Here is a 17,933-nt window from a genome sequence, read left to right as displayed (position 1 = left end):
ACGGCTTTGGAGGCAGGCTGTTGTCTGGTGGTGCAAATGCTCTGCAGAGCTGGGAACTGTATGCTGGAAACGTAGTAATTCAAAAAGCAGACAGATGAGGGCCTGGCTGGCAAAAAATCTGCTTCACTACACATGCAACTGCTGGTGGGCTGATGTAGGACAACTGTCCAAGCACAGTGAACCATCATGCGCAGCTACAAAATATGAGCTCTCATTCCTTTTAAAATTTTTATATAGCTGTGGAAGGGACTGGACAGCACACACGAACTAAGCTTACTTGAACATACTATACATGCAGTACATTTTGGTATCCATATGACTGCTAATTGGTAACAAAAACAGGGATAATTCACCACCGATTATTGTGCTTTTTATTACTCATCATCAGCAAACAGGACATATTTTATAAGAAAACAACAAAGTAACAATAACAATAAAAAACTATAAAAATAACAATAACACAATTAGTATTTGCAATACTTATGATGTCCATAAAAAGCCTGCAGTTCACCTTTCAACAAATAAAACATTTAAAAAGAACTGTTTAGAACTGTCAAAAGTGTCACATGGCCATCACAAGATGGTGCTATACATTATTATTGCAACACCTTCTGAGACTTTCCGTTAATGGTAGGAGTTGAATGTTTTGTAACAGTGTTTTTTAGATACATTCAACTGAATCACAACTGGATGTGTCCCCAAATTATGAACTTAATAACTTTGCAAACACACCTACACATCACTTTGTCAGAGAACAGTCCTCAGCTTACATTTGGTGCACAGTTTCTAAAGACGGTATTGTTGATCCTTAGTGTGTTTTTATTTTATTTCAGTCCATACTGGAGCCTTTCGGGATTCAGGATCCTAATTCCTCTAGCCAACACACAACTCCCAACCCAGCTAATCAATATTCAGTCTGCTTGTACAGATCTATAAAGCAGCAAGGAATTGCTGGTTTCTTATTGAGTCTGTGTGCATTAATGTCTTACTTACACATTCATACTCATTGTGTCTGTCACGTCCTTTTTTCTGCTCTCCACTCAAGGTGTTGACATATACCTCTTAGGAGCCATGTTGCTTTTGCTGTAACCATGGCAATAACTATAGCTGAAAGAGTGTTTAGCGGCCTTAAGTTGAGAGGAAATCTGCCATGAATCCACAGCCTTCTCTAAGTCAGGTAGAAGGTCTGGAACAACAGCTTGTTCAGCTATAAAGACTATCATCCCCACAACCATCAGCAGGACCCATCCTAAAGCCCCTACCCAATAGGAGGAGCCAAGGCTGGAGAAGTCTTGACGGATCTCTTCCCAGTGTTGATAGCTGAAGAGAGACCAGCTGAGGAGGAAGAAGAAACCTGCAGACAGAAAAGAAAAATGAGGTAAATCAAGTATCATCGTGAGGAAAAGAAAAAAGTGATTAAGGTCAATTATCACATGCCTGGAGCTTTAGAAAACAGTTTGTATGATAATGAACTGCAATTCCAAGGAAAGTAAAACATCTCTTTAAAAACTGCTGCCCTTCAGGGTATGTAAATGAGTTGTACATAAAAGAATTTCTGGAGGTGTGGGTTTGAACTGAACTACACAAACCAAAAGGCTATGTGGAGGTTAATTGGAAATGGGGTTGATTTGAAACTCCCAAAACAATAACAGTGTAATTATTAATAAGGTGAAACACAAAAACATGGTGTGTGGCTGAGGCAAACAAGTGTTTCACATATTTTGAGCTGTGCAGTAGCGTCACCTGTAAAGGTCATGATGAGCACCAGCAGTGTGGTGGGGTACAGGGCCTGTCCTGCCATGAGGAGAGAGCGAGTGTTGGAGTAGGAGCGCACCGTCTCAGATGTCCAGCAGAGGGCAAACACCAGACATAGAGTACCAGTGCACACCGCCATCAAGAAGGAAATAAGTGCAAATACTGTCTCTGCCTCCGGGGCTGGAAAACACAAAGCAACAGATGCATACGCAGTCCAAAATGAGAAAGGTAAACTACACTAATTGGTATTCATTTTAGATTGCCACATTAACATTAAGTCTCTACTATAAACAGTCAGCATGATGAAGTGAAACATGTTGAGATGATGACACATCATTCCCCTGCCTAAGACCGAAACCAGAAGTGTGAAATCAAGAGTTCATGTACTTTTAGGTAGTTTTCATGCACATGGAGTTAATGTCACACTACATTAGATTCACTGTGAAAGTAAAATGCATTGGATGTAACAAACACAGACAGGACAATTCATTGTTTTTAACAATTACCAGCAGTCGGGTGTTGTGTTGTCATCTGCAACCCCTACTGGCACAGTTCCACAGTAGTTTTTAGTGACATTGTTACACCTATCATTTTGTCATCCGTGACAAATCAAATAAAAAACAATTTTTTATCTCCTCCCCAAACATCTGTTGGTACATATACTGTAATAGCGGTTTTGTGACTGTTAATGTGTTATTTGTAAATTTTGTTTTTCTGTGTTTACTACAGGCTCATCTCAATGTTCCCAGGGTCCTATGTTAGGCTATAAGTAAAACATTTCTTCACAGTTCAAATTTAAAAACAGCGAAGGGAGATGGACATTTCAAATGCAGTTTCAATGGTAACAATTTGTTCAGCCACTGCGGAGATATCAACGTCTTAAAGTAGGAAAAACTGTCTTGCCTGCAAACTTGAGGGAATATAACATCAGTAGGCTATAAGCTATAGGAGGTTGATTTCAACACATTGACCGAGAGAAAAATACATTGAACATAGATACGCTCCCAGCCAGCTTGGCGCCTCTGTGTTCCCAGGGTTTTATGCTCCCCAGGTACTGTGTTCCCCCGCTCAGTATCCTCTTAATAAGACACATTAAGGAGACCTATGTTTCCCTGGTTCAATATGTTGAAATCACCAACTTACAGTTCACTGATGGTATAATTCTTGAAATCTACGCCCTCAAATCCGCAGGCAAGACAGGTTTCTTGACAGTGAAATATCCACAGTGGCTGAACGTATTTTTAACATTCAAACTGCATTTGAAATGTCCATTTCCCTTAAGTTAACCAATAACAATTTCTCTACACCCCCAATGTAGGTTAACTAATTTGATATTAGTACTATACTTTCTATACTATTTCATTGTAATACCTTTGATGTAACACCTTTGTTTTTTATGGTATCATTTATTTTTCAAACTAATAATCACTATCACTGAATGTTTCATAGTTTGACAATAACATAAAAAACTATGAGGACATAACCTGACGTACACTATATTCATACTGAAAGTGCATGTAAAAATGTCAGTGGAATACAACAAACTGACAGGGGACATCAATTATTTGAGTTACCAATGGCAAGAAATAAGATGTAGTACAAAGTACAAGATGTACAAAGAGTAGGTTTCAGCTGGCCAACATCGCAGCACATTTGCCTTCGGCCAAGTCTGAGAGCTTCAGCAGATATAAGAATGCACTTTTCTGCTACAGCAGCAAGCTCAAACTTGCTTACTACTACTGAGAACCTCCTCTGCAACCCAGTGTTTTTTCAAACGTTCCTCCTGATGTTGCTCACGTCTAGACATTCAAAGGTGAGGGGGAAAAAGGTTGCTCTCTCGGAACCAGTTCGTTATCAACACAGCAAAGCAAAGACATGTCTATATCACAAAATATGCTGCCCTGCCTCACTCATTTTCTTCGCCCTGTTATACAGTATGTCAGTCAAACCTTTTATCTAACCCTGAGTGACAGCTTTAGACAGATGACAAATCTGATTTGTAAACAGCAGGTAAACATCAACAAGGTGAATGTGGCTTGTTGCTCACCATTGAAGAAAGTGCCATCTTTATGATTTGGCTGGTCACTTTGAGTGTTATTCCACTCTGTCCAGAGTCCCCTCTCCTTCAGCCAGAACGGTGTCCAGACTGCGTAGCACACACACAGGCCACCTGCCAACCCCACACAGGACAGAGAAAACCTGAAGCGACTGATGGAGTCCCCCAGCTCCAGCAACTTCATTTTTCAGCACCACTGAAGGAGAAGGGACAAACAGAAGAGGCAAGAGGAAAAGACATTTAATTACTGATGCGTTTAAGTTGACTAACAGATGGAAAAATCTGTCTCAAAATTAACCTTGTTATATAGTTTATATGAATCAGCTTTAAGAATGTCGATTTGTAATTCAACTAGTCTTACCTTTCTTGTTGAAGAGAACAAAAAAGTGTCAGGAACAAAGCTTTGGAGTTCAAGTGCAACACAGTTTAGACTACAGGAACGTCTTGTGTTTACTGCTGTACAAATACTACTGTACAATCGCTTTGAACAACCTGACAGATTATTATACCGCACATGGACCACAAGCCCTCACTCGCAGATCAGTGTTGCTCCACCTCTGTTGCAATGGAAACTCCCCCCAGCCAGCATCTAAATTTCCCCGTGAATTCTCCACTGTGACCCACCAACTCATACTGTAGAGAAAGTAAAAGCACCAACAACAGCCATTCAATATTTGAGGAAGTTTGTGCGGCTTACACAAAGCAACAAGGAATAAAGAATAACTTGACATTAAACAGAAGTTAAAACGTCCACAAAGTATTGATACTTGAGATAGACACTGTAGCAGCAATATACCATGCAGACATTTAAATGCAGAAAGTGTGTTTGTGTGTGTGTGTGTGTGTGTGTGTGTGGGAGGGGCATTATACATGACAACACATTTAAGGAAATCCCACTCTTATCACAGTGGGGTATAATGTGTTGTGGTTGATGGCGTCTTCAACCTCAGATGTCACTGGTCGTTGTAGTCACATGCCTACCTCCCCCTTCGCTTTCCTTTGTTGCAATGGAACGGCACCCACAGCCCACCTAAAACCAAGCTTTCAAAAAAACATTCAGAGCACATTTTACACAAAATTCAGATTCGATTCAGATTTACTGTAAATGAAAGATTATAGTCAAATAAAGACATAATAATGAATTCCTTTATTCACAGATCATTAACTTTACAGAAGGTACAATACATTCTGATAAAATAAAGTGCATATGACCAAATAATAAAGATGTACAATTCAGATTAAGAGACTTTAAATGTTTCAGAATAAAATGTGACAGATTTTGGTTAACGTACATTTGGCATTCACTTAGAATTTAGTAGTAAATAAACATTGAGTCTTTTGAGTCTGGACTACAAAAAAGCAAGGCCGTCTCAGCTAAAAAGTAAGGCCTCAAGATGCAGAGATAAAAGTACTCTGTCCTGTTCTTCCATCCTGGCCTTGACTGCATTATGTTTCGTCTTCTCTCCTCTTTATCCTGCCCTCAGCTAATGTTTCCCCTTCATTTAGAAACAGGCCTCAGATTTGACCTTGTGTCAGGTGTTTGTGTCAAGCCTTTTCACCATAAAACATAACGACACTGAAGTACTGCCTCTTGAAATTTGGCAGCTACATTCATGCCTGTTTATCCTAAGCTTACTGTCTGGCTCTTTGCAGCAGGGCCTTGAATACATCAAGAATCTCTGGGTCCTCCCCGGCAGACAGCTCTGGAGTGTTCTTCTCCAGCCAATCAGACGAGCGGATCTGGTGCCTGAGAGTACCAATCAGAGAGTCCAGACCCTCTGCGGGCTTTGATGCTTGGCAGTCCAGCAACACAAACTCCTCAGTGGCCAGTGAGCCTGTGTCAGGAACAGGGCTATCCTTCTCCTTCAGCTGGTCGGATGACTTGCTCTCGGGTGGCGATGTTGAATTGACAATCGCAGCATTGTCTGAATCTGCACTGTCCTCTTTCAGTGATTTTTTGCACTCCTTATTGGCTTCTTTGATAAAGCGTGAGTCAGGGCTACTGCTTTTTTCTTCAATTCCTTTCAAAGCCTCCTTAATTCGCTTCATTCCTGAAATAACACAAAACAGTAACAGAACAAGTCAGGAACTATTACTCAGTGGATAGCTAGTTTAAGACACAAAGCAGGAGATGAGATGGAATAACACAAACCATTGACTGAATAAGTGAAATAATAGATATGATCTAATCAATGCCTAATTTAAGGCAGAAAATGGGAATTAGATGGAATAGCATAGCACGCTATATGAAAACTTGAAAAATAGATAAACCTTTTAACACATTTAGCTGAACATATGTGTTCGCATAAAAAGCTTCAAACATTAAGGATTATATACACTATATTTCACTTATATTACACTACAGACTGACCAAGTTGAAGGTGGAGCTGTTGGTCTGCAAAGACGATGCGGAACCAGCCGGGTGTGGTGCAAGAAAAGGCCTGACCACAGCTCAACACCACCTTGTGTCGGAGAAAACACTTCCACAGCGACAACTCCTCCTGAAATGACGACTCTCTGAGGTACTAACAAAATGGAGAGAAAGAGGCCACACATCAAGCGTACGGACAGTACATGCAATGTTTTCAAGAAATAACCATGTGGCATTATTTGCATTGCAATTAGCTATATACACAAGTAAGCATAGGTGTCATTTACACTGGGGACGCTGGGTCCCCACCACATTTTGAAATGGCTGATTTTGTCCCCATCACTTTTTGAAAGCATTTGTTAAAAATATTCTACAAACTAACTTGCAACAAGAGTGTTAAATAAGAAATGAAAATGCTTTGAGAAAGGTTTATTTGCACAATTAGAAAACATGCAATGTAATTTAAATATAGAAGAAAAAAATGTGCATTGTCCAAAAACAGTAACTTAAGCTAAAAAAAACAAGCTTATATTCTGTTATATTTTTATATTTATGAATTGTCACCTGCCAGCTGAATTTTTGTTTCCCTTTAAATAAAGACATTTCCACTGTAAATTGGAGCAGAAAATGTCTCAAGAATGCAAGAAGAAGTTTTTAATGCTCCAGTTTTCTGGGGGAGGACGACAAGACCTCCTGCTAATATATTTCAGCCTTTATTTATATATTTCTTCAAAATAGTGTAAAAATCTTCTCGTCTTGTTCTCATGCACGTCAAGTGTGTCATCACGCCCCTAATCTGAGTCCTTATGTCCCCACCACTTTTCAACACAAAGTAACGCCCTCACAAGCAAGAACTGAAACATTAGCCTCCACATCTTAGTGTGACTTTGATCATGGTACCTTTCTGAAGTCCGCCCAGATGTACAGTGTAGCAGGCCTGCCCAGGTAGGGCACGCCCATATTCCGCAGCTCTCCTGTCAGGTAACTGTGAGCAGCTTTCAGTCGGCACCTGTTCTCAGGCAGAAATTCCTTGCTGATCCACTCTAGAACATGAGAGTGTGAAGTGACAATAGGGAAATGTAAATTAAATGTTACAAGTCTTTATGTGCAGCAGAACGCCATGCTGTGCTCCTGCAATATTAAAGGAAGGCGAAAAAAAGGGGATGATATCACTCAGAAGCAGGAAAAGCACGTTTGAATGTTTGAAAAGCTTGCACCTAAAATAATTAGCAATTATGGATTTAAACACAACTGAGCAAAGAGCTGCCTTTGTACAAGGAGAGCTGATTGTAAGTAGTAGTGTGAATTTAGACTATTCTTAAACCAAAAGGGGGTTGATGCGATTCATTGTGTTTGCAAAGCATGTGAAGCTTGGCTCCATACCTTTGTCATGAAGGAGTTTTGCTACCTGGTGCTGGGTGATTCCAGAGATACCGTGGAATGAGCCCAGCTGGGCCAAAGCCTCCACGAGGTCTCTGTTCTCAGTATACAGAGTGCCTATTCTGACTCCTGCCATTGCAAAGTCCTAGAAACCAAAAGAAGTTAATGAAAAGGAATTGTGAAAGCAAACACCCACTGAAAAAAACACCTGAGATTTCACTGTACTGTCAGCAGGGATATAATATAAATAACGGCCTCACACTCTCATAGACCTCAACACAGTACGTACCTTACTCACACCCCACATTACGTGCGTCCTCTGTGGGTCGGGCAAACTAAAATGAGAGCACATCATAAGCAGTTAAGAGGCTGTCTTCAGTCACAATTGTTATGATTAAGCGTCTAACAGAGTAAGCACACGGAGGTTAATTTCATGCTGTTACCTGTCTAAACTGAGGACACTATGAAAGGTGATAGATTCATCAAAGACCGTCAGCATGTACACTTCATCTACAATGGCATGTAGCTCATTTCTAAAGCAGGAAATGGGGGAGAGAAAGATAATATAAATACAGTATACAGTGCAGCATTTATAAACCTTGGCTTTATATTGTTAATGATAATGTTTATGACAAAGAAAATGCAACATAAATGTAAAATGGTGCCTTCAATGTGCTACATCAGTGTAAAAGCACTAAGGTTTATGGATACAACAGCTCAGTGCCTACAACAGTCTCTGTAGAGGGAATTACTCTGGCAAGATCATTTAGAAAACAATAGTGCAGGTGCAGGAGACTCCTGGGCACATGGCTGCACTTGACAATATGCTGATGGTTAGGAGAGGTGATAAAACTCCATCAAGAGCGCTTAATATTCCACACACGGGACAGAGCACTTAAAAAAAAAAAGAGTTCACACTAGGATCTGTATGCAGTGCCTTGGCAATGTGCTTAAAGCAGCCATAGGACTACCGGGACGACTAGAGTGTCAGGCCACTGCATGAGATAATAGTGGGGCAAACATACCTTTTGGCAAATTCCAAGAAGGCAATCATCTCTTTCCGCGTGTAGATCTCAGCCAAAGGGTTGTGGGGGTTCATCAGTATAACAGCTCGGATGATCAACCCCTAAATGAAACATCCAGTTTCTAAGTAACTTTAAACTGATGTACCGTATCTTCATAGTCTTTTAAGATAAAGCTGCAAAACAAATCACTGAGACAAAATAGAGCATCCGAGGCATTTATCTAAACCAAGAACTCTGCCCGAGCATGTCTGGAGCTTTCCTCAAATATTCAGCAAGTGAAGCAAGTGCTTCAGAAAAAACTATGCATTCATTAATTACCTCTTGCTTAGCCCTTTTCAGACCTTCTTCTAGTTTGCCTACAGTGAGGTGGAAGGGTTGACTGTCTTTGCCATCGGCCTATAAATAAAAAATAAGTGGAAAAGAAAAAAATACATCAACATCTAAATTTCTGCCAATGACAGCTGACAATACCTTAGGGCATGCCATCACATGATGCACTTAAAGATCAATGCAATATAAGCCCCCCTACCACGAATTATATTGAATGTATACAATCAGTAAGACACTACAAGTAAACACAAACACACAAGTAAGTATTACGTAAGTACAAATAAATCAGACTTTGTATTCCTACCTCACAGTCAAGAGGAACATGAAAGAGTTTTACATCACTGTACAAATCTAGGTCCTCAGTGATTACACCGTAGAAAGGAGTAGGGATGAGAATGGCATCTACAACATGAAAAACATAATTACCACATTTTCAAACACATACATCATCTTGCAAATTATCACTTTGACTGACTTTGTGTTTAGATGCATACAAACCTACCATACATCATTAGTCATTAGCGGCCATTTGTTTGGCTAATTTGTACACAAATTTGCCAAAAAGTTGAATTTGCTGATATTGATGATTTTCAGGCCTATATGCACAAATGAATCGCCATCAAATTACCACCAAAGTGATTCAAGTTTGAAGTAAATAGATGAGCATGGGCTGTCTTCCAGGCTTATGATTTTCATATTAAGGCAGTTATTTAGCAAAACAAATATTCTACATCGCTTAAAATGTCCTTACTTGCAGTGGCAATTTATGCGATTTAAGTGCTTTGTTTAAATGGAAAATTGGCCAGCTTTCCTGTTGCTGTTGTACACATATTTATATTCATATAGTGTAAATATGGGTGTGTTGTGTCTGCATGTCAGTGTATCCTGAACTTACCTTTAGGGTCACAAATTACTGCAGCAATACATGAGAAGAAGGAACTACAGCCATTCATCACCACAACCTGAACAAACACACACATCCACTGTGTTATAAAAGACCCAATTACGGTGCAAAAGGAGGCCTGATAAATACTCTACAAATTAATCCACAGACTAAAACAGCCTTTCATTACATCTGTAGATTAAGTTGGTTGCCCTAAAAAAAAGCTGTTAAATTGTAGCAATATGGCATCTTTTTAATCATTACAGAGTTAATCAAATAAATTAATTGAATCCACTGCCTTACATTTTTAAGAATGGCAACAATCCACAGTGTCTTCTGCAGCAGCAGTTTGACACATTTTTAAAAAAGGCTTATTTGTCAGTAATTACATAATTTGCAAGACATCTGTATCAGTCATGGGAGGGGAACCTTTACCCAAATCACAGCAATCCAGATTGACTAGTTACACAAAGAATAAAATATAGAAAAAGGATTGCATTGTGGTGGAAAATGTATTGGTACAATACTTCATTAAAATTAAAAGTCCTGCAGTCAAGTTTTATTTGTGTAAAAGCAATAATTATTAAAAGTAACATGTATTATTTTAGACTCAAAAGTGCAACTAGTCATTGTGAAGAATGACTCCTTTTAGAAAATTTAAATAATTAATCATTTCATGTTAAGTAAACTTGTAGTGCTGTAGGTGCTTGAGGTGGCACAGTAGTTATATTTTTAACCTTCTGTACAGTATGGTGTGTGTGTGCTGAGCGCCTCCACTAACCACAGTCATAACATAAATGTTCTAAAAAGGGCTAAATTTCCCTCTGAAAAGGTCAAAATGTAAAATCACAAAAAAGTTCAAGAACCTGAGAACTGTGCCTACTGTACATACAGTGTATGAGTATATTTTCCACCTCTGCTATTTATATGCTTTCCACAAACTCTAGATTTTACTATATTACAAGGTATAATTTATTAACATTCCCTCCATCTACAGTATTCAGTATCATATTATATTATATAGTGTGACAGTTGTTACTTGTGTTACATTCCAGAATTAAAAGCTATAATCTTCACTCACGTTGTCAGCTTTCAGTGGGTTTGGAGAACAGCAGTAGTGAGTGAGGAACTTTGCAACCTCCTCTCTCAGGCTGAAAGAAAGCAACATGGAAAGGTTGTAAGAGGGTTAATGTTTACTTGAACTTGTCTTGTATTGTTCAAGAAACTTTACTAGGAGCCACATGACAAATATGCTTCTCATTTAAAATAAAAATTAAGGTCTACTTTAATATCGTACAATGAGTGTCCCGTCCAGTCCGAATATTGCAGCATGGATGGGTCAACATGCAGCATGTCAGGCTTGGTCAGCTGTAGCAGAAAGGAAAACTGAAATTAATTCATGAACACAGGCAGAGCAATTGATATTGGTACGATTGATACTACTCATGCTCATGCTACTCATTTGGTATAGATTCCTTTTTTTTAAATTAATTATATGAATACAAAACATGGGTGGATGTCTCATTTCCAAATGTTTTCAGTACTTCTGCATAATGTTTGGGCCAATAAACAGCCCTGCCATATATAACTGGAAACATAAGCATATCAAAAGAAAACATCCAAATCCCATACATATAGATGAAGCACTGAGAAAACAAAACAAGAGTGGCACCCTTCCACATCAAACTTGTGAGAGAATGGCAGAAAGAAAACGTAGCGCAGTGTCACTACTTTTCACCTGTAGTTTAAAGGTGAAGAAATCTTTTTTTATTGTATTAGGATTTAATTCTAGTATGACTTTGAATTACTGGACTATTTTCACACTTACTAGCACAAACATTTTCACACTATATGTGTAATAATGGCCGGTATGTGTCATGTGATTTATCTTTAAGTGTAATTTAAGAAATCATCAGTCTCAGTATTGTTAAAATTGTAACAAAATGTACCGGCATCACATCGAATTCAAAAGGTCTGGTATTATACTCCACAGCATTACATCATTTTTACTTGGATGTGCCTGCACAGTTAATCTTACCCGTTTATGAAGAAGATCATAGCATAATTTATTCTCACTGGTACCCATGTTGATTATACCCTGGGAGGGAGAAAAAGAGGAGGACCTTATAAATAATCATTACAGTGTAACTTTTTGACACATCAGAAATGTCTATCCATCTGTAATGGGTATTCATTACACGACACAGACTCACTTCAGGGTTGTCTGTGTCGTGGTATCGGTCCTTTCCATATTGGACAAAGCCCTCCTGGAGAATGCCCTGATGCTGTCGGATGCTGTTACCGCGGTTGGACAGGTACACGCTAGGGCCGGGAATTTCTGCAGCTCTCGTTGTTGCCAAAACATTCTGAGACATTGTGCAGGCCTTGACAGAGATAGGCGGTGTTGACTTTCTAGTCTCCTGAGTGGAAGCAGCCTGTGCTGTGGGAGCTCCTGATGGTGGCTGAGATAAAGATGAAGGGACAGCTGAGGTCATCAGTGAAGCTGACAGGTGTGCTACGGGTGAGAAGGAGGGGTCAGTCGGTGTTGTTGCAGCAGTGGGAGGAGCACCCTGTCTGACAGCAACCAATGCCCCCGTGAGCATGCTGAACAGGCGCAGCTCATGCTGGCGCTCCTGTTCCGCCCTCCTCTCCTCCCGCTGTTGCCTGCACTCCTCGGCCTTCAGCTCTCTCTCCAGCCGCGACTCCTCCAGGGAGAGGAGGCGCTCCTCTGCAGACTGCTGCCAGCTCAGGAAGCTGGCCAGGGCTTTATCCAGACTGCAACATCTAGCACCCCCGTGGCCCCATGATGTTTTGCAACCACGGCGACGCTTCCTCCGTCTCACAGAGGTTGGGGTGTGAGAGCCCTCCTTTCTGGGCCGCTCAGATGTGTCCTGTGGCACAGGACCACCAACAGCCTGGCTGGCAGCTGTGGCAGAGCCAGCAATGTTCAGGTCACTAAAACCTGGAGACATGAAAAACAACTTTTCAACTACCTAACAAATCAAAATCAAATCAACCATATACACAAGTGCAGCAGTTGGTGATCTTGGAAATCTTGGGTGCAGTTCCAGCCACATAGCAGTTACAATTATACAATATTGTAGATTTTAAAAAAATTGAAGAAACCAGATGGTTAATTATATGGTTAAACTTATATTTATGGTCAGAACAGTGGATCACTTCACAAGTCTGAGGTAGAACATTCATAACTACTATGATAAAATCTTTTTCAACAAATATAATTAGTTAATCTTTCTTTAAGTTTCTTCTTCTGAACAAAATAAATAGAAAATTTAATGGAAAACTTAATAATAATAATTAAAATATAATAATTTGTTCATGATTCAAATTAATTAAACCAAATATTTATCAAGATATATTAAAAACATTTATTATATTGCGATAATTATCATTATTGTTTTACTGCCCAGCCCTATTTCTAACCTTATGTTAATGATAGTAACAGTAAAAATAAAAGTATTTGGATTGACAACCTGAAGGGGAGATTCTTGCGTTTGTTGAGCTCTCTCCTTGACCCAGAGTGTCCTCTGGCCCCAGTAGGGACTGCCCATCAGTTTCCTGGTCATCACCAGATCCATAGTACATCTCAGGGGGTGCAACACCTGAGTTCAGCATGCTCTCCTCAACATCTTCACATTTAATATCCAGTGGATCTCCGGTTTTTGGAGGCTGACCAAACAGAAACCCACCCGAGGAAGTAGGACCAAAAGAGCCAGCTGAAAGTCCTTGCACGTATGTGTCAGGGCCACCGGGGCTCTGAAACACCTGTTGAGCTATGACAGCTCCGCCCAGGGAGGAGTAGGTAATAGCTGGTCGGTTGGCCAGGACCCTGTCCATCACGTCATAGAACTTCCAAGATCTCATTTTGTGGTTGTCCTTAATGCGGCGGTACTCCAGCTTCATCTTTTTTATCTTCTCCCTGCACTGGTCGCCGGTGCGGTAAATGCCCTTTTCACGCAGGATATGTGCTATGCGGTCAAACACACGCTGATTGCGCAATGAACTCTCTAATTCAATCTGGACCGACTCGTCGGACCACAGCTGGAGCAGCTCCACTATCTCTGGGTCTGTCCAGTTGCTTCCTCGCTCATGCCTCCTGCTGCGGAAGTCCATCCTTTAAGTTACAGGACGTATTCTGCAACACAAAAGGAGGGACAATATGAAGACAAATACAGTAGCCCCTGCCATCACAATTTAAGGAACACATAGAAACGGCGGGGCTTAAAGTGGGCACGTGTTTATGCCAAGAGTGTTATGTAAATAGTAAATATAGTACGCTATTTTACCCACTGGTGTTCTCTCACCGTAATTCAAAAGTGCAACTCTTCGGAGCTCAGATGTAACGGTATCACCCACGCAAGTCGACACATGTCACGGCTTGTTAACCCGATTTGGACTGGTTTTGAATGGTAAAGCTTTGTCCAGCCGGTGCTAAGATATATTAATAATTCTTAACAGCAAATGTGTCATAACTTGGTGAAATGGGGAATAGACGCGTACAAACAAATCTACATCCGGGTTGACGGCACATGCGTGCTGTCCTTATTCCGGGATAACTTTGGTCCGTGTTAACGGAGGAGCTGGCGCTGCTGAAAGCAGGCTGGATTTCACTTCTAGGCTGTAGCCGGGTAGACACAACCGTGCGAGTCAGAGTCAGAGCTTTGTGTTATAGCCCCCTCTACCGTATGGTGTGCTGTTTTAGCCGTGTGTAAGTTCAATAGATGTCCAGAAGATGGCGGTCACATACAGCTGTACAAATCAGATATGTGGAAAATGAGGATGCGTGCTTTCGACACAGGCGTGGCCCGGAATAACAGTACCAGCGGTTGAAAACAACACAAAAAGCCATCATTCTGTCAAAAAAAAAAAACGTGCTATCTTACCATTAGAAACGCATTGACTTAAGTTGCTTCATTAAACACCATGAATGTATAATTTGTAATGGGCCTCAAACTGACTTATTGCACCTGCTAAAGAAGGTGAATTGTTAACGCGGATTAACGTGACGCTAGGTAAATTAATTCCGTCTTCTGGCTATATAAAAACAATGACCCGCCCCTTTCAACGACCACGGTAACACGAATGAAGCGCACTCCCTGGTCCAGTCGGCTTTAAAAGTGACGTATTTCCTGGAGAAAAAGGGTTTGTGGCAGTTTGTTGTCATCTTCGTCCAGTAGTGAACCGTTACGATGTGTTGGCACGTAGCCCCTTATTCTCCCATTTTTTCTATCCATGTGTTTACTTTGCATGTGTGAATTAATGCCAGCATACTTTAGACAGCTTACAAGCCATGTGAAAAAACTGAAACCGTTAGAAGAAACCGTTAACGAAATATCTGGCCGCGACGGTTATAGTTCATTGGCAACATACAACCATGGTGGTGGTTGTGGCAAGTTGGTGGCGGATGACAAGCAAGACGGGATAGTTGAATTCGGCGCCTTTGGAGGAAGATGGGTGTGTGCGGATAGTATTATTATTCATCTCTTGGACCAAGTAGAGGACGTACAGCGTCAGGTTAAATGTAAAGTTGAAAGTCGACCCGCAGGAGAAAGGGGTAGTCCCCGCCCCGGAGGGAGAAGAGGATGAGGAAGCATGACGTCTCGATTCATGTTGGTATCTTAGTTTTTGTAAAGAGTTAGATGTGTTCAAAGCAGGGAGGGGAACTGTGGCAGAGTGGGTGGGAACAACAGGAGTATTTGCGGAAAGCATGACGGCTATTTTAGCATAAAGTCTCTGCCAGCGCTGCCGACAGCTCTCTCCAGTCTTCCCAGTCAGGTGAATCCTTCCCCAGTCTGGAGAACAGGCTTTCTTAATCCAGTGTAGGTGGACCTTTTTCTTTTTTTTTTTTAATGGAGGCATGACTTAGCCCGATAATTGGCCAGCTTTGGGTCCGCAGCACTTCCTCTCTGAAGTTTATTGTTGGTAAGATAACAGCATGTTTGTTCTTACTGTTTTTTACAGTGTTGTTTTGTGCAGCATGTCTCATTTTTTGACGTATGCACTGCTTTCCTCCATCCCCGCTGTTTCTCTTGCGCCCACACTCACATTTTCTTTTTCTCTTACTTATTCACCCTGTAGCCTTAATAGGCGAAAGCCCTCATCAAGTACTTTTATCTGTGGAAAGTGGGAATTGCTGTAATACATTTCAGTTAGTTCAGCTTCTTCGGGCAAGGAAGAAATTGTTTCAGCCATAGCTACGCACTGATCCTCTTTGCACTGGCATCAGTGGCACCTTTTTTTTTTTTTTAAAAAGGAAAATGGTCTCTCTATGGACCTACAAGCTGAAAAACTAAACTTCAAGTGATCCAACTCATTCTGTCTTGTCCTCTGGTTACCATCGTTATTTTATACTTCTAGTGCAACTCCCACTGGGATCTCAACAAGGAAGGAAGTCAAGGTCACTTGCTATTGAGGCAAACAGCAAGGCTCCAAACTTCCTCCTGAATTGGATTACACTGCCTTACCACATCAGAGATTACCCTATAAACTAATATTTTGTGTCTGTCTCTGTTAGGCCTTTCCCAGGTCAGTTAAGAGATCAAAGCTATTAAAAGGCTTGGTGCTGCATTATGTTTATATGTTGCCAGGGGATGTGGGGCTGAGTGGTTCACATACACACTTTGCCCTAGACACCACCTTTCTAGCTCTGTAGCTTCGTCACCAGTGCTGGGTTTTACAATACCAGTAATTCTTTAGTTGGCAGGTCACACATTTTTATAAGAAGCATAAAAAAGAAATGCTCTGGAGGAGAAAGAAGCCGGAAGACAAACTTGTCAACAATATAAGTCATCTATAAACTAGGGCATAGTGTTGTGGATGAGAGGTACTTTGACACAGGGAACAATGCCAAGATTCAGGTGGCTGTTAAAAATTGGGTTGGATCCCTCTGTGGGACATTACTTACAGAATTGATTCTTTCTCCTGGACACATTGCTTCTGCCCTAGACAACATTTTATCATGATTTTCTATCTCTGTAGCTCGCAGACAGTGGGAGCTAAGATGGATCAGGCTTTAGTGGCACTCGGTCACAGCGTTCTCGCTCACTTCAAAGTGTGTCTCAGATGATCGGCGTACAGCTCACTTCCAGCTGTGTACCGCTGTCCTGACAGAGCACAACATGCCTGTGCAATCATGCTTCTGGATTTCCAATCGAACTCCCAACTTGGAGCAATTTTCCCTCTCAGGAGAGGGTGCTTGGCTGTCTGTGGTACTTCGCAAATGCTGCAGCTCTCTCCGGTGCCTCGGTTTTCTGTGCAAGGGCAGCCCAGAGCACATGGTGGGTGTCGATTTGGCTGCTGGGCAGCCTGAAATAGAGCTGGAGTGCTTCATCTGGTCTGTCACAGCTTTCTGTGCTTGTCATTAGCAATGGAAATTGCCTATTCATTCCCATCAAGACTAGATCTATTATTCTGTCACATTATGTTTATGGCATTTCTCTGTAGTGATATGAAAGTTAACTAAAAGCATATTGTGTTTGTCAAAAACATCACATTTGCACTATCAGACACTTTCATGTAACCACAGGCTTCTGCTGCTGTTCACTAAGCAGATTCTCTGGCACTGCTGGGGGTAAATGTGTTTTCCAGTTTATACACATTTTCCAGATGGGTAGGAAAATGAAATGAGAAACTTCCTGGTTTAAGTACAGTTCTGGACCTGTGCTATACTTCAAATATAATAATGTGTTTGACTTAGTAACATGATATTGATAATGTGGTGAGTGGAATTATTGGTTCAACTGTTGGTATTTTAATCAGCAGTGGAAATGATGGCCAAGCAGATGGAGTCATTCATTAATCATTTCACATACTGGATTTTTTTAGGCCAGTACTGATAAGGATATTTGAGAGTGTTCTGAATAAGTAATGATATACTGGCTGAATGTTTAATTTTCTTATGTAAACTTTTTGCCAAGAATCAGATTATATTTGGTAATCAAGGTTGTGACATGTTTACTGAGGCCAGATTGTTTTAAAGTTGTGCAATAAGCTTCATTATCTAGGATGGCAGTAAATACTGTATAAGATAAGGTAATGTCATCATTACCTTATCTTATACAAATACAGGTTATTACTTTTTTATAAAGAACTATAAATGAAAACGAACACCGC

General features: G+C 40.7%; 3 protein-coding genes across 13 annotated transcripts in view; 1 reads left to right on the top strand and 2 right to left on the bottom strand.

The window, feature by feature from the left end:
• Positions 1–357: 357 nt before the first annotated feature.
• si:ch211-256a21.4 lies at positions 358–4,609 on the bottom strand. Its single transcript, XM_038705061.1, has 4 exons — positions 4,173–4,609; positions 3,803–4,007; positions 1,744–1,935; positions 358–1,354 (listed from the first exon to the last, which is right to left on the bottom strand). The coding sequence occupies exons 2-4, from the start codon at positions 3,993–3,995 to the stop codon at positions 1,041–1,043; spliced, it is 699 nt and encodes a 232-aa protein (XP_038560989.1). The 5' UTR covers positions 3,996–4,007; positions 4,173–4,609; the 3' UTR covers positions 358–1,040.
• Positions 4,610–4,937: 328 nt separating this feature from the next.
• On the bottom strand, positions 4,938–14,818 carry accs (1-aminocyclopropane-1-carboxylate synthase homolog (Arabidopsis)(non-functional)). 2 transcript variants are annotated; one of them, XM_038705048.1, is made up of 16 exons: positions 14,112–14,818; positions 13,295–13,956; positions 12,014–12,762; positions 11,839–11,898; positions 11,098–11,168; positions 10,882–10,951; positions 9,813–9,879; positions 9,222–9,319; positions 8,906–8,983; positions 8,588–8,688; positions 8,006–8,095; positions 7,852–7,897; positions 7,566–7,707; positions 7,083–7,225; positions 6,183–6,336; positions 4,938–5,862 (listed from the first exon to the last, which is right to left on the bottom strand). In XM_038705048.1, the coding sequence occupies exons 2-16, from the start codon at positions 13,932–13,934 to the stop codon at positions 5,444–5,446; spliced, it is 2,928 nt and encodes a 975-aa protein (XP_038560976.1). In that variant the 5' UTR covers positions 13,935–13,956; positions 14,112–14,818; the 3' UTR covers positions 4,938–5,443. The 2 variants fall into 2 exon arrangements, with proteins under 2 accessions (XP_038560976.1, XP_038560975.1); XM_038705047.1 differs by having other exon boundaries at positions 14,126–14,817.
• A 131-nt stretch (positions 14,819–14,949) lies between these two features.
• The window catches only part of furinb (furin (paired basic amino acid cleaving enzyme) b), an 81,600-nt gene continuing 78,616 nt past the window's right edge, over positions 14,950–17,933 (top strand). For 6 of the 10 annotated variants that reach the window (XM_038705059.1, XM_038705052.1, XM_038705049.1 and 3 more), the window contains exon 1: positions 14,950–15,743. The gene's annotated coding sequence lies outside the window, so the exon portion shown is untranslated. The remainder of the gene's footprint in view (positions 15,744–17,933) is intronic. The other 4 variants (XM_038705058.1, XM_038705056.1, XM_038705057.1 and 1 more) reach the window with 1 other exon arrangement.

The sequence above is a fragment of the Micropterus salmoides genome, unplaced genomic scaffold, assembly GCF_014851395.1.
Source record: "Micropterus salmoides isolate LMB-PRFRI ecotype aquatic unplaced genomic scaffold, ASM1485139v1 Ms_hic_scaffold_8, whole genome shotgun sequence".
In the NCBI taxonomy this organism is placed as follows: domain Eukaryota; kingdom Metazoa; phylum Chordata; class Actinopteri; order Centrarchiformes; family Centrarchidae; genus Micropterus; species Micropterus salmoides.
Note: the sequence above shows the minus strand (reverse complement) of the source record. Positions and strands in the feature narration are given on the sequence as shown.

Bases quoted from the DNA above. Each gene is read 5' to 3' on its own strand.
- si:ch211-256a21.4 (XM_038705061.1), bottom strand. From the start codon at position 3,995: ATGAAGTTGCTGGAGCTGGGGGACTCCATCAGTCGCTTCAGGTTTTCT. The intron at 1,936-3,802 runs GTGAGCAACAAG...TGTGTTTTCCAG, and splicing joins AGATGGCACTTTCTTCAATG to CCCCGGAGGCAGAGACAGTA. The intron at 1,355-1,743 runs GTGACGCTACTG...TTCTGTCTGCAG, and splicing joins GCTCATCATGACCTTTACAG to GTTTCTTCTTCCTCCTCAGC.
- accs (XM_038705048.1), bottom strand. From the start codon at position 13,934: ATGGACTTCCGCAGCAGGAGGCATGAGCGAGGAAGCAACTGGACAGAC. The intron at 12,763-13,294 runs GTTGTCAATCCA...TCATGTCTCCAG, and splicing joins CGCAAGAATCTCCCCTTCAG to GTTTTAGTGACCTGAACATT. The intron at 8,984-9,221 runs GTAGGAATACAA...TTTTATTTATAG, and splicing joins ATGTTCCTCTTGACTGTGAG to GCCGATGGCAAAGACAGTCA.